The sequence below is a fragment of the Leucopleurus acutus genome (assembly GCF_964270905.1).
Source record: "Leucopleurus acutus genome assembly, chromosome: 17".
In the NCBI taxonomy this organism is placed as follows: Eukaryota; Metazoa; Chordata; class Mammalia; order Artiodactyla; family Delphinidae; genus Leucopleurus; species Leucopleurus acutus.
Window position 1 is genome coordinate 42,094,724 of NC_139159.1, and position 16,793 is coordinate 42,111,516.

Here is a 16,793-nt window from a genome sequence, read left to right on the forward strand (position 1 = left end):
CTACAAGATAGCCAATACACTAGTATAGTATCATTCTGAGTTGTCACAAATGTTGTCTAGAAGTAGTTTAGTCCCCAGTTTGCTGCTTTTAGTATTCTTTTCTAATTCTAGACTATGCAGAACCTGTAGAAGAAGCTAAATAATATAACATTAATAAAAGTCGAGCAGCAAAGTCCTGTGACAAGAAAAAGGGAAACACTAAAGATTTTCAAGTAAAGTTTGTATGTTTACTAAAACTATTTTCAGGGCTATGGAAGTGAAACGTCTAGGGAAACTGAGAGAACTCTTTCTCTTTCCCTACCTCTAACCCAGCAATAAAAGCTTTTTCTTTTTTTGTTTACTTTTTAAGGAGACATAAATCTACCACCCAACCAAAGTACTAGAACATTGCTAATAACCTACAGCTATATCCGCATCTATTATCTCCATAAAAAGCTCTAAGAGCTCTTTATACATATTCATACATGTATCTTTCCTTCAGGTCCTATAATTCTATTTCTAGGAATCTATACAGAAAAGTATGTGCTTGTAGATATCCATCATCACATTTCAAAATTATGCACTATCATAGGAAAATGTTTACATTAAGTGTATTTTGTTGTGCATGTATGTCTATGAATAAAGACGGATTTTGTATGTATATATAAAAAAGAAATATGTGTGTATGTTCTCTGTGTACATGTGTGCATGCATGTGTGAGAGAATAATGAAACATGACAAAATGTTAATGGCTCATTAAGAAATTGAGATTGAAGGATGATTTCCATTCTCTAGTTTCTAAGCATGCTATAATATAGCAATATGTGTATGTATCTCTGTGTGTCTGTGTCTGTGTGTGATATATATTTTTAACTCTCACTTTTTAATGAGAATTTTTTCAAATCTCAGATTTTTCTTTTTTATAATATAAAGAAAGGATATCTAACATCTAATGAAGGATATCTAACATAATAAGATATTGTGGATTGAACTGTGTCCCCTCAAAATTCTTATGTTGAAGCCCTAATTCCCAATGTGAATATATTTGGAAACAGGGCCTTTTAGGAGGTAATTAAGGTTAAAGAAGCTCATAAGGGTGGAGCCCTAATCCAATATGTATCCTTTCAAGAAGAGAGAAAGACATAGGGATGCACACACTCAGAGAACAGGCCATGAGAGGACCCAGCGAGCAGATGGTCATCTGCAAGGCGAGGAGAGAGGCCTCAGGAGAAACCAAACCTGCTGACATCTTGACACTGGACTTCCAGCTTCCAGAACTGTGAGAAAATACATTTCTGTCATTGAAGAAATTTACCACCCAGTCTGTAGTATTTTGTTACGGCAGCCCTAGAAGTCTAATACACCTCTATTAAATTTTAATTTAATTTTAATATTAAAATTTCCAGTAAATAGTAACTAAATATTCTTCACAGCACTGGGCTAGATAGCAGAAGGAAACAAAATCAAAATTACTTTCATTTGATTCTTAGATAGCTTCTGAGCACCTATTATATATGAGCACTGTACATACTCATATATAAATGTTACTTCCTAATAAGACACAAATCACATTGGGAGTAAGATATGCTGCCACTATAAAAAAGAAGAATTTATTCAGGCAATTCTAAGGAGATAAAAACCAACTGTAAGTAATTCTAAATATAAGAGGTTAGTTAGTGCTAGTTTTCACCTACCTTCACAGCTCAGGAGCAACAGAGACAAGGACTGGAAAACAGAAACAAGATAAAGAAGACAAAGTACGAATAAAGGGGGCAATGTTAATTCCTCAAAGGAAACAACTCACTGGTCATCATCAGGACAGCCTTCTAAATGAAGTCCTAGAATCATTTTCTACTGAAAATATTAAATTTAATTTGTAACACTAGTTGAATTGGTATTTGCTTATAATTCAGAATATTAGTAAAACTGTCCGTTTTTGCTAAAGGACATTATCTGTTTTTCAAGTAGAGGAGAATCTATTATTTTTTTATTATCTATTATTATTACCTAAAAGTAATCTTAGTTTCTCACTCTCCCATTTTATTTTTCTTTCCCCTTCGAATGCCAATCTTTTTAACTCCATAGCTGTTAACTCCATAAGCAATATTGACCCCACATTGAGCAGTAAAAACAAAGTCTCTGCTTTTTTCTTCCAACACAGTGTAACTAAATTCAGCTAAATCTTTTTTTCCATTGCTTTTCTGATGCCAAGGATCTCAAAATCAAAAGCTAGTCAAGAAGTATAAGGAATCCACTTAGTTTCTCAAATAGCCAAAGATACAGAAATTACCTAGATTAAGTTTTCCATTTCCCCAACTCATTTTTTTCTTTAAAAACAGCCTCTACTAAATGTTCAAAGTCCGTTTTTCTATTCTCTGGTTTCCATATCACCAGTATTACTGACAAACATTTGCTGAACATCCACTAAATTTGGGGGGCAGATATAACTGTAAGATTTGATCCCTGTCCTTTTTATCTTTATTACCTTTAAGTGACTAAATGTGAAGAATGTAAAGGTCATTTAAAGTTCCCAAAATCATTTCTAAAAAGCACATATAGTTTTAAAAATCACATTTGGTAATGGTTAATACAATCCTTCTTCACAAACTGGAAGTCAAATGATCATAAATTACTTAAAGATGGGTACCCTCCACACCCCAACTCAATGAGAGCACAACAGGGGGAGTTTTCTCTGTTGCTCCAGGGCATACTTCTACCCTAAAGATGTGGAATGGAGGAATAAGCTGTTGGTCACACCCTTTCTCCCTCCTCACTTAAACTTCAGAGGAGAGCTCTGACATGCATATAGGACACATGAAGGACACCATGAGATATGATGTAATAAGGATAATCATGCCCTGCCCATCCCTTCCAAAAGGATTTAAGATGATAGGGAAATAGAGCCTTAAGTAGAAAATGGAAGGGTCGCAAACCTTAGTAATGAATATAACTCTCTTCTTTCCTCTGCTACCACATAAGACCAAAGTGAGGTGTGGGAGAAAAGCTACACTGAGTTATTCAGGCCTAATTCTAGTCTAGGCCTTAAGCTAAAAAGGATTCGGTAGAAACAGTTTCTTGTATTTACACACAGTCTATCTCATCCTTCCAGACAGTCTGGGCCAGAAGCTTTGGCCAGCAAAAAACCATATGCATACAGCACAAACATATAAAAATAGAGGATATTTATATTAAACACTTACCATGTATAGGGTAGTCTTCCAAGACCTTTACATGGATTAACTCATTTGACCCTCACAACAACTCTATGAAGTAGATGGCCTTACTATCCCTATTTCACACATAAGGAAACTGAGGTACAGAGAAGTATAACTTGCCCAAAGTTGCACAGCTGTAAATATCAGACTTGGAAACCAAGCACAAGCAGTCTAGTCCCATCTCCTACCTTCTTTACCATGATACCATTGTGTTTATTCCTCAAAGAATCCAAAATCTGGATTGCAGAACATTACATAGGATTTAAATAATTCAGAATCCTACCAAGACTCAACTAACATAGGTTTATTAGTATGAATTCCACTCAATACCATCAATTCTTTGGATGCCAAACATCATATTACAAGTTTTGCATATTCACTAGGCAAAAATACCATCATATCTCCCCAAAAGTAAATACGGACCAGTTAGAATTATCCTTTTCTCACAGGCGAGGCTAATGAGGGCTGTAGCTGTCTTAATGGTACTGTTCTTCAAACGATGCCCTTCATCACAAATTAGAAGATCAAATTTTATATTCTTAATTTGATCCAGGGAACGAAGTAACATTTCATAACTGATGATAAGAACAGAATAAAATGGAGATTTGGTGAATTCTTCTACCTTGTGGTCCTAAGAAAAAAAAGATAAAATTTAACAAATCATGGGCAAAAACTGTGTGAAATCAAATTTAAGCAGTGTATTCCTGACAACCATTAACTAGGTATTAGAATATGTTAACTCATGACCAAATTGTAGGGCAAGATTCCATTTATCTGCAAAGGGTCAGAGCTACTTACACTTGAAAAACTGCTACGTAGACAGTGAAAACTGCAGTATTGATTTGAAAATCTAGAGATTTAGTAAATGACCAGGGCTAAACTTTTAAAAGTCTCTTACCTGATCAACAGTAAATATCTTGATCCTTTCAATTCCTAGCCATTTTTGAAATTCTTTCCTCCAATTATTCACCAAGCTTCCAGGTGAGACAATAAGTGTCTTCTTTATTACTGGCTTGCCACTGTAGGGTCCCTGACACTGTAGAGTCCAGATGAGCGAAATACATTGCAATGTTTTCCCTAAACCCATTTCATCAGCAAGTATAGCTCCACATCTGCCATTCACCCTGTTAGAAACAATTATACTTCCTTCAATTACAAAAGGAAAATATTTTATGTCCCTAATATCATCACCTATTAGTCAAGAACCAGAAGCTGATATTTTGTACGTAGGATGATCCTAGCCCCCACTAAACACTTTTTCTAGCTCTTCAATCAGCTGATTTATGACATATCTCTCTTTTGCATCTTTGCTAATTATATTCATTACATATTTGTGAACTAAATTACTAAAACAACTTGAAATTAGAGTTGAATCTAAATCATCTGTTACTATCATGTATCTATATTTAGAGATTAGAAATGAATCCCAATTTTATATCTACCTTTGAATAATTTAACTATAACCATGCTTCTCATCACCAACAGTTGAGCAGTTTTTATCAGTTTCAGTATTAGATATCAAAACAGTTTAAAATACATTGAAATGTAAACCAGAAAGATCTATTGGTCTGTATTTATGATTCTCTGGCAGTAAATGAAGTCTTCAACCAAAACAGCTCCTTGAGCTGTAAGAAAAAATAAACACTATTTGATCTAAAACATGTAATTTAGTAAAACTCTCATCCAACAAACCTACTTGGTTAATGTAATTTAAAATTAAATATTATAAGGAATATAATAATATAAGTAAGTGGCATTTTATAACATTCACAGTTTTTAAAGCTCTTTGAAGGTATTAGATATACATTTTTAAAGTTACAACATCCAAAGGAATTAAGGATATTACCAAAAATATAAGTGTAGTTTGTTAATCTATTGTATTTCTTACTAGTAGAAATAATAACCAAAAACAATTTTATAGGGGACTTCCCTGGTGGTCCTGTGGTTAAGAATGTGCCTTCCAATGCAGGGGACGCGGGTTCAATCCCTGGTCGGGGAACTAAGATTCCACATGCCACGGGGCAACTAAGCCTGCGCGCTGCAACTACTGAGCCCACAAGCTCTGGAACCTGCACACCACAACTAGAGAGAAGCCTGCGCACTGCAACGAAGAGCCTGCACGCTGCAATGAAAGATCCCGCAGGCCTCAACTAAGACCCGACGCAGCCAAAAAAGAAAAAAAAAAAAAAAAAACCACACAATTTTATATATGTTCTCCATTTCAAAGTGTAAAGAAAAAATTACAAACATGCATCATAGCCACTATTATTATTTTAGATCAACAATTTGCCACTGCAAGATGCCAGCTAACTGAGACATAGTGAGTGGCAGAGAGAAAATAGTGATCCACCATCCATCATCCACCATCAGGGTATAGGGAAGAGAACAGGAAGATTTCTCTTGAAGAAGATGAAACTTGAGCAGAGTTTTAAAGGTAAATAGGAATTCACTACATTAATCAGGTAGATCAGTACAGTTGGAGCTTGAACTGAATTCCAAGCAAGAAAATAAAAGCTAGGAAGCTGGCAAAATAGGAAGAAGACAGAAGATGAGGATACTTATCCTTGAAAGCTCAGACTGTATCCTGTAGGTCAGCATCTCCCAAACATCAGTCTTTCATGACTACCATTACAATTTTTTGCCATACATGTGATACTATATGTTATTATTTATTATTTTTCTCTAAATCAACTCACTTTTTTACTTAGATTTGAAAACTCTTTCTAAGCATAATTTATCTGTGAAACAAAAAGTTTAATGTGCTATTTCTTTCTAATTATTCATTAACTCAATATGCTACTATTAAAAGTTAAAAATAAAGTTTGTCCATGTATACCTAAAATGATCCCATACACAACCCAGTAAAGTGCATATCACAGATTAGGAAACACTGCTCTAAGTTCTGAGAATTGTAATAATTTTAAGCAAGGAAATGCCATGTTCAGAATTGTTTTCAGAAAAATCAAGCTGGTGGTGATAAGGAGAATGAATCTGACAAGTATCAGAAGCAGATACACAAGTTAGAAACCACTGCAATAGTCCAGATAAAATATAATTTTATGACACCAGTTACTAGAGCTGCTACAGTGAGGTGCCAGAAACAATCAGGACCCAAATGATATTTGGGAGGTCAAAATAATCAAAAGTTTAGGTTTGATTAGATAGAGAAGGTGAGAGAGAAGAAATCAAAGATGATTCTCAGGCCAAGTGAGATAAGGTCTCCAAAAGGAAGAACAGATTTGAGAAAGAACATGAATCTAGAAAGTTTCTAGGAAATAGTTTTCCCTTAACTTGTCATCATTCAACGGGTTCTTAGAGTTTGGGGAAATTTACATTCCCAACTCCCTAGTAAATGACCAGTATAAAAGTCAAGGTCCTATGCATTAAAAACAAAACAAAAAAGGACTGGAAGGAAATGTACTAACATGTTAGCAGAGACCTTTGATTTCTTTTTACTCCCTTTGTCTGGTTTGTATGTATGTGTGTGTCTTCTATTGATACTTCAACTGTACTTCGACTACAATTCTTTAAGAAAACTCAATTTTAAAAGGGGAGGAGGGGGACTTCCCTGGTGGTGCAGTGCTTAGGAATCCCCCTGCCAATGCAGGGGACACGGGTTCGATCCCTGGTCCGGGAAGATCCCACATGCCATGGAGCAACTAAGTCAGTGAGCCACAACTACTGAGCCTGCACTCTCGAGCCTGCAAGCCACAACTACTGAGCCCACATGCCACAATTACTGAAGCCCACGCGCCTAGAGCCCATGCTCCACAACAAGAGAGGCCACTGCAATGAGAAGCCTGCGCACCATAATGAAGAGTAGCCCCCACTCGCCGCAACTAGAAAAAGCCCGTGCACTGCAATGAAGACCCAACGCAACCAAAAATAAATTTTAAAAATAAATTTTTTTAAAAATCTGCTTAAAAAAAGCTGGGGGGCGGCTTCCCTGGTGGCGCAATGGTTGGGAATCCGCCTGCCGATTCAGGGGACGCGGGTTCGTGCCCCGGTCCGGGAGGATCCCACATGCTGCGGAGCGGCTGGGCCCGTGATCCGTGGCCACTGGGCCTGCGCGTCCGGAGCCTGTGCTCCGCAACAGGAGAGGCCACAACAGTGAGAGGCCCACGTACTGCAAAAAAAAAAAAAGAACTACCTGCGGAATAAACATACACATTAAGTACCATTTCCCATTCCTACCAACTAAAATATATGCTGTACCCACTCTGATGCATTATATATCAGGCTTGTCCTAGAAAACCATTATGTTACAGGTTAAATCAAAGCTCAGATTAAACAGATTATTTTCCTACCTCATTCCCATCACACATTCATAAAGGAATATGATCCCTTCTTTCTGATGTGGTCGAAGGTGAAATACAAGGTGAGGATCTATCACTACATCCACAACAGGAAAACAGTTCTTACTGAACATCCACTGGTGATTATTATCTGGTCGTGGCATAACAAGTGAATCTTAAGAAAAAGAGAAAAGTATAATTATAAATGTATTCCAATTTCACTCTGTCAGTAACTACATTATCTTGCTCTAATTACTCAGAAGGTAGAACTATTTGCCATCATTTGTGGCAAAAAAACTCTGAAATTCAGTAACATCAATGCTAAGCAAAGGTACAAAATTAAAAAAATAAAATCTCTTGCCTTATTGATGTAAGATTTCATGCAAAGAATTGCGAAGAGCTTTCCAAACTTCATGCCCAAAAGTGCTTTGAAACCACTGAAATTCACTGTTGTCTAATAAAGAATTCAGCCACAACACTTAATAGTTCAGTATTCAGAGCAAAGAGAACTATTTCCAACTGAAAGCACAGGTTGGAATTTTGCCAAGATGCTCTTGCTAATACTCACAACTTCTTAATCCGGAAAGGCTTTCTAAATTTAATATAAAGGCTCCCTTTTTTCATTCTTGTACCCACTAACAATGACCATTACTCCTATTAGTCAGAAGAACTGAGAAAGAATGACAAATTTTCCATTGACTTCACCACCATTATTTGCTTAAAGTTAATTACTTCATTCATAAATCTTTGCAAAGCAGCATGAAGTAACCATCAAATAACAATGTAATTCTTTAGAAACATGCTAATACAATTTAAAAGATTTATTAAAAGTCACCCAAAAAAACAAAATCAAACATAACTAGAAAGCTGGTCTCAACTGATAAATCTGAAATCAGAAAATAAACTCATCAAAATAATTTTTCGGATATATTTGTATGTCTACATCATGGTTAAAAAAAATAAATTTTAAAAAATAAACAAAAAGGAAAAAAGAGAAGAACAAAGATGAGAAAAGGAGATTTTTTAAAAATGGGTTCCAGGAGATCAAATATGGGGAATTCCCTGGCAATCCAGTGCTTAAGACTCTGAGCTTTCACTACCGAGGACACGGGTTCAAATCCTGGTCGGGGAATTAAAATCCCACAAGCTGCATGGTGTGGCCGAAAAAAAAAGAAGATTAAATAAATAACCATCAATGTGGAAATACATAGTCACAGGAATGAGAGTCTGGTTGTGTTTACTGATAGCAATTACCCAGAAGAAAATTTTCTGTGATCTTCCCACGTTTCTGAGCAACCAGGAATTCACCTCCCATTTTTGAGGTGAATTCCTGGCAGGTAGGGGACTAGGGAGTGAAAATGGAAAACTTGGCCCTTGGGTTTCCTCTATATCCCAGTAACAAAGCAAGAGTGTATGCCTTGTGGATTTCCAACCAAGCAATAGCCCCATTTTTTTCTATCTTTTAAAAAGGACAAAGGGAAAAAAAGAAGATAGAGGTAAAGATGATACACAGATCAAGCAAGAAGGACCACAGAATCATAAGTCATCTAACAAAGTACCCAGCTTCAAGAAAAATAAAACCTAAAGCACCACAGCAATAGGACACCAATTCAAATCTTAAGATGCTCCTCTACCTTCACAATGATGAGGCATTGTTCAATGCTAACAAAATCTGTCATGCTTTAGTTTTAAGTGTACAACTTAGTCCTAACCTTAGCAAGATAAAAAAAAGAGGGAGAGAATAATCAACTATTTACCATTTACAAAAAGGGCTTGCTTACACACACCCACACATGCTCATATACACATATATATAAATTATCACAATAAAATTTTTCATTCATTCAGTCAACAAATATTTATCATACACAACATATACCAGGCACTCTAAGTCTCTATGGTAGTTATTAGAACCCACATTTTACACATGAGGAGGCAAAAATATTAATGAAGTGACTCCCCCAACAGGTTGAAGGACCAGTTAGTTCAGTGGTAAAACCAAGACTCTAACTCAGGTCTTTGACTAAGTACAGTATTCTTTTCAGTTCCCCACAGCCCTCTATTATTACATGACAGGAAGGCAAAGAGAAATAAGAATAAAGGAGAGAAGGAGGCTTGTTAAAAGAGCTAGTGGGACAGACAAAATATTTAGATAAAGAGAAAAATCAGAAGCATAAGCTTCCACTCTCTAAATTTCAATTAAGTCTCAAACAAGGTAGAATAGAGCTGGAATTTTTAATTTGGGGGTTTTAATCTCAGTTATGCCAACAGTATTTTAATTCAAGCAAGTCAGTTCATCCTTCTGGGACGCAGTTTCCTCAAATGCATAGTGAAGGGATTGGTCTAAATTACCTAAAAGGTCCCTTTATTTCAAAAATTCTGTTTCCATAATACTTGCAAGAGGGGAAAATAGTTATTTTAATACTTTTATTTATGATTATTTTAATAGTTATTTTAATACTTTTATTTTACTACTGTTACGAAAAAAGCCTATTCTCCAACTTCTATATCTACTACACTATAATTCAAATTTCTTGTCTGTCTCCTCACCAAATGAGAAGCTCTGTCATGACAGTTTCACCTCTGGGCCCAATGTATAAAAGGCACACAAAAAATACTTGTTGACTGAACCATTAAATTTTAAAAAGTCATAAACAGACATGGTTTTATTTTTTATGTAATTTTTAAATTAAATTCATTAATGTGAAAATTAACTTGATGAATTGAATTCTCATGAATAAAATTTGAATTCTTTACATGACGTCTGACCTTTCAATATTTTAATACTGAATTAAATCACTAATATACGTGATCAAAGCATATGGTCTTCAAAACGGAAGCTCAAAAATATTCCTAACTCATGAATTTACTAATTTTTCTCCCTACTAAAGATATCAGATTTTACTCAAAATCATATACACGTATGTATGTGTGTATACATCTACAATTTACACAACTTTCCTTTAACACATGTATAGTATTTTGATTACTGTATTCTTGCAATTGTACATATACTTATGAAATAATTCTCACACTATATTGTTACTCAACTTCAACATTATCCCTTACATCAGACTGTATGTCTGAAAAATAATATTTACTTTTACCTGAAAGCTTTAATACAAAATTTAAACTTTAAATTCACATACCAAAACATCTTTAGACAGTAAAAACATAATACTCAAATTAGTTTTGAAATCTTACTTGGTGCATATGGGTCATGACGTGGTTTACAATTTTGGAAACTTTTCTGTCTATTTTCCTTTGAACTTAGTTTACAGACACTTTTGAAAGGGTTAGAGAAACACTTCTTGACAGCTTGAGAAGAACATAAGGCAGCAGAACTTCCTCCTCCAAGCTGAAAACATCTGCCACTGTTGAAATCATCTGGAGAGATTATACCCATGACTTCTATTTCTTTTCCACAAATCGTCATTGTTTGGCCCTCTTCAATCTTTTCAAGCTCTTTGAATTTATATCCAATGCCTTTAAATTGAGAAGAAAAAAATTAATTTAATTTATTGACACTCTAAAATGACTTGATTAGTGTAACCAGAGTCTTCTTCCTGTAACTGTACAGAATAAAAACTACTTGGAATGCAAATAGCCTCATATAACCATTAGCCAGACCAAAAATATAATTTATCATTTTAGTAAAAACACACACACATACATGCAAAAATCAGAAGGCATAAATAATTATATAGTTATAAAAATTAGGCAAGTTTTAGAGAGGCAAGGCTTTTCTTAATTACTGAAAATACAGCCTATTGTATTCATAGTTTTGCCACCTGCTGTCTGTAGAAAATCAAGCCAAGAAAAGAGTTTGATAGACTATATGGACCCTCCTTTCTTGTGAACAAACTAGAGAAATACCAGGGCAGCTCTATTTCCACTTGGAAACAGCTGGAAATGTGCAGAACTAGCAATAAAAACAATTTCTACCACAACTAGTACTCTACTGTTCCACCTGAGATAGCATAGTAAAAATATATTTGTCATAGAGGCCACTGATAGTCCAAGTTCTAGCTCCTGAATAAAAAGTGGCATAGGGCTTCCCTGGTGGCGCAGTGGTTGAGAGTCCGCCTGCCGATGCAGGGGACACGGGTTCATGCCCCGGTCCAGGAGGATCCCACATGCCGCGGAGCGGCTGGGCCCGTGAGCCATGGCCGCTGAGCCTGTGCATCCCGAGCCTGTGCTCCGCAACAGGAAAGGCCACAACAGTGACAGGCCCGCATAACGCAAAAAAAAAAGAAAAAAAAAAGTGGCATATTTTATAATAACAAACTTGAGTTATTATTAATTCAACAGACATTTATTAAGTGCTGCCAGGTGTAAGGTGCTGATGCAATATAAATATGAGTAAGTTAGTCAGAGTCTGTTTAAAATGAACCCATTAACCAGATAGAGTGAGGGAATTTTAGATTCCTATGCTTGTCTACATTAAATGCATGGTTTTTGTGCCACTAGGAGGGGCAAAAACTGTGTACAACAAAAACTTTTTAAAGTCTCTAAAAACAAAAAATAAAAGATCATCACATTTCAGAAAACATGACATGACCCTTTTAAAACTAGTTGGAAATTGCTACAATTCCCTATTAAAACTGGGCTAATCGTTATAATCCATGCCAATTGGTAACTACATAATATACATTCTTCAATTATTTATGACAGAGGTCTGATATAGGAAGAAGTTATTTGGCTGGAGCTCCTCAATGCTAAAGACCCATCCCTCCATTTCCCAGACTATCTCAATTCAACAACAGTCTTGATCTCTCCACACTAAGGAAGAGAATAGTTTTATCTTCATATAGAATCCAACACTATTAATCCAATTCCTATTAATCACATGAAAATGGGAGATAAGAATAAACATAATTTTGAGGCATCTTCAAAAGTCTCTAATTCCAAGATCTCTCATTTCACTCTGATCCATAGTGATGACTGTCTCAAACATCTCTAAGTCTCCAGAAGACTTTCTTTAAACTCTTTAACTCTGTTTCCCACACCTGTTCTTTTCTGGGTATTGTGTAATGACAGTCAAGTGAATCTGACTACATTATCACAAGCTATTAGCAACTTCAGCATTACAGCCTTCGCTTTTCTTAAGAGTGTTTATTCCTACATTAACAATATTTAAATGCTGTATATCCAATTTCTTTAAAAGAAAAACCGCATGCATTATAGGCAATAACTTGCAAGATTAACTCCAGGTTGATATATTTATTAATGTTATAATTAAGCAACCAAGTCTTACGTTTGGATGTTTTCACTTTGAAAGCCAATTAAAACCTCCATTAATGTTTAAACCAGTGGATTCAACTCCTGCTGGATATGAGAATCATCTGGAAATCTAAAACATACGGATGTCCAGCTCCTCTCCCCACCATCCAGACCAAATAATCAGAGCCTCAGAGGTCAAGGCCTAAGCACTGGCATTTTTTAAAAGCACCATAAGTGATTGTACTTGGGTAGTCAGAGCAAAAACCCACTGTTTATAAACTAATCTGCATTTATCACTACTTGCAACTGAAAGAGCATTTTATTACAAACTGTACATACTCAAAACCATATATACTATACCTATGGGTAACAGATGTTCCAGAGTAATTTTGATAATTTTTACCTCTCTACGTGGCTTCAGAATATAATTTCACTAAATAGGTATAAACAAGTTCTCCAAAAATTTTGCCTCAATCTACCCTAACCAACAACATGGAATGTGTACTGCAATTTTTCTTTTTAAATTTCTCTAAACACTAAGAATAATAGTGAATATATAGCATTTGTTCAATATTTTTATAATAAAAAATTCTATTGCAGATAATTCCATACAGCCTCAACTCTTGCCTCTTTGCCACTGCCCTTCATATACTATATTCCTGAAACACTGAAGTAGTTTTGCCTTTGAACCTGTACATATGCCTTGCCCCTTTCTCATCCCCTACAAAATTATCCATCCTTCAAATATTACCTTAAACAATAACTCCTATGAAGCTTTCCGTTAGCCTCGAAGGTCAACTTAAATGGTCCTTCTATATATGCTCGTATTGTGCTTAGCAAAAATTCTCATTGAAACAATTACCTTAGTGCTTCCTAATTATTAATTACATTGCCCTGTCCCCACTAAACTATATCCATCTTTGAATGCTTACTCCTAGCATACTGCTTAGCACATAACAGTTACTGAAAGCTATAAACTATGGTGTTTTCAAATGAATGAGTGAACTTGTAGAACAGATTTTATAAGTATGGGCCACACTCAGAACTGAACAGTAAGAGACAATGCAAAACAACCATAATGGTTTTAGGTATTCTGAATTTGTGGGCTAATTTGTACAAATCATGCTGGCAACATTTTATAATGGAAATAATGGTAACCTCCAATTTGTATGTATTCATCTAGGTCATGTCTAGTCATTATCTCCTTGCTATTTTTCAAATTTTTTTAGGTATCATTGAAGTTAAATATCATTCCACTCCTAATACCAACATTTTTTTAACTTTTAATCACTCAGCATTCTGGGAAAAAAAAAAAAGATGTAAAACACACCAAGACAAACTGCTTAATCTCACAAAAATGCCAATGTAACTGTATATACCTGGATGGCCATTTTATTTTTGGAGAAAATGAAACCATGGGATGAGATTCATCTCACTGAGTATACATAAGACTGTCAGACTCACGATTAAGAGATAATTTTATGTTTATGAGATAATTTAGACATGAAAGTCCATTAAGGAACAACTTTGTAAAACCCAATTACATTTCAATTTTGTAGCCAGAGATATATATTAATTTTAGACCAAATCATAAACATCAGGTAATATCACAATACCTCTTCCAATGTCTTTGCCTTCCAAATCCTTTAATGTGAATGACTTTCCTTTTACAGTAAGAACAGCATCGCCTTCCCACTTTTTGTGTTTTTTCTTTGAAGGCTTACACCAAACAACACTGAAATATTTAACTAGGCTATCAGGCTCCTCTTCTTGTCCCTTAGACACTGTTATTTCTTTAGGGGCTAAATGAACTAGAATAAAAAATAAAATAAAAACCACATTATTAAAGATGACTTTAATATTTAAATAGTAAGATCATTCAACAAATAAAAGCACAGGTGAATTAGATTGTATTAAGTATTATTTCATGCACATGTTAGCATTTTATAAACTGGGAAATTGCAAATGTCACATGCTAACATTACCATGAGTACGATGAATGTAAATTTCTTATCATCATACAAACTATGCTGAAATAAAATAACATAATAATCACTGGCAACATTTTAAACTCTACTAATTAAAGATAAAATTTCAGCATCCATGGAAAAAGATCTATAATCACATTCTGAATAAGCAACTGATTTAATTAACAGTGACATGACAAAATCAAGGAAAAGTAATATAAGATCACAGAGTTCTCTCAAAGAAAAACCTGTAGTTTTTTCAAATAAGAACAAAGTAAAACAGTAAAGTAGCAATCAGACTAAATTTCATTAATATACTCTTGTCTCCTAGTTAGGGAGCAATCAGGTTGGACCACTGATTCTGAGAATTCAGTAGTATACAATCAGGAAATCAAAAGTTTCTTACAAAAGTCTATACTCCTCTTGAAAACATTTCCAATATCACCTTACAAAAACATATCCAAACAGTCTAACATAGAAAATTCTCCAGCAATGGGGAAACTAATTTATGGTGATAGAAACCAGAAAGTGGTCACTGCCTCTACAGTTGGGAAATTGACTGCAAAGAGGCAGGAGAGAAGAATTTGTTCTATTGTCATACTGAGTGAAGTAAGTCAGAGAAAGACAAATATCATATGATATCACTTATATGTGGAATCTAAAAAAGGGGTACAAATGAACTTATCTACAAAACAGAAACAGAGTTACAGATGTAGAAAACAAACTTACCATTACCAGGGGTAAGGCGGGGGTGGAGAGGGGGAGGGATAAATTGGGAGATTGGATCAACACATACACACTACTATATATAAGACAGATAACTAATAAGCACTTACTGTATAGCACAGGGAACTCTACTCAATACTCTGTAATGACCTATATGGGAAAAGAATCTAAAAAAGAGTGGATATATATATATGTATAACTGATTCACTTTGCTGTACACCTGAAACTAACACAACATTGTAAATCAACTATACTCCAATACAAATTTAAAAAAAATAAATACAAGAATTTGTTCTGAGTGACAGGTACATGCGTATATACATTTAACAAAAATCATCACTGATCATTTAAGAGCTATACATTTTATTGCATGTAAATTATAGTTCAACTTAAAAGAGATAAAACATAATAAAATAAGACAAAGAATAACAGCAGAATAAGTTGAAAGGCATGTATATGATATTCTATATAATGATATCTTTTAGTGTTTTGAAGCAAAAACACTAAAAGTTATCTATTAATTCAAAGTACACTTGACACTAGAGACAAAATCTCCCCTTATTTCTGTCTTATTTCCTCTTTTCCCCTTGGCAGTTATAGTTAAAACATGAGCACTTCCTTGAGGAATACAGACCACCCTCATACTGAGCCCTAGCTCTTACTTCTCACCTAACTTGTACACTATATTTTCAATGGCTAAATAGAAGTTATTCCAGCTGAAGAGAGGAAAATCTCGTTCCCCCATCACTGAAGAGCTATTCACTATGTCTTTTACCAAATACACACTTGACCCCGGGAAGCTATCAAAACAATATAATTTACAAAACAAAAACCAAATGATTACTTTATCTTTTAAAATATACCACGTACTTAATGGGACTTCCCTGGTGGCGCAGTGGTTAAGAATCCACCTCCCAATGCAGGGGACACCGGTTTGATCTCTGGTCCAGGAAGATCTCACATGCCACGAAGCAACTAAGCCAGTGTGCCACAACTACTGAGTCTGCACTCTAGAGCCCGCAAGCCACAACTACTGAGCCCACGTGCCACAACTACTGAAGCTCACGCGCCTAGAGCCAATGCTCCGCAACGAGAAGCCCGTGCACTGCAATGAAGAGTAGTCCCCACTCGCCACAACTAGAGAAAGCCTGTGTGCAGCAAAGATCCAATGCAGCCAAAAATAAATAAATAAATGAATTTACAAGATACACTTCACATCCACCAGGATGATAAGTATCAAATAGATAATAAAAAGTGTGGTGCAGACGTGGAGAAATTGGAATCCTCACACACTGCTGGTGGAATGTAAAATAGTACAGCCACTTTAGAAAACAGATTTACAGTTCTTCAAAAATTAGAGTTACCATATGACCCAGCAATTCCACTCC

General features: G+C 35.2%; 1 protein-coding gene across 2 annotated transcripts in view; it reads right to left on the reverse strand.

Annotated features, from left to right (window-relative positions):
• RAD54B (RAD54 homolog B) overlaps nt 1-16,793 on the reverse strand; it is a gene marked incomplete at both ends in the record, with an annotated part of 90,173 nt that overhangs the window by 22,048 nt on the left and 51,332 nt on the right. For both annotated transcript variants that reach the window (XM_082858955.1, XM_082858956.1), the window contains 5 exons: nt 3,618-3,825; nt 4,093-4,318; nt 7,502-7,664; nt 10,694-10,975; nt 14,329-14,523. In XM_082858955.1, the coding sequence (XP_082715081.1) occupies nt 3,618-3,825; nt 4,093-4,318; nt 7,502-7,664; nt 10,694-10,975; nt 14,329-14,523 (1,074 nt within the window). The remainder of the gene's footprint in view (nt 1-3,617; nt 3,826-4,092; nt 4,319-7,501; nt 7,665-10,693; nt 10,976-14,328; nt 14,524-16,793) is intronic.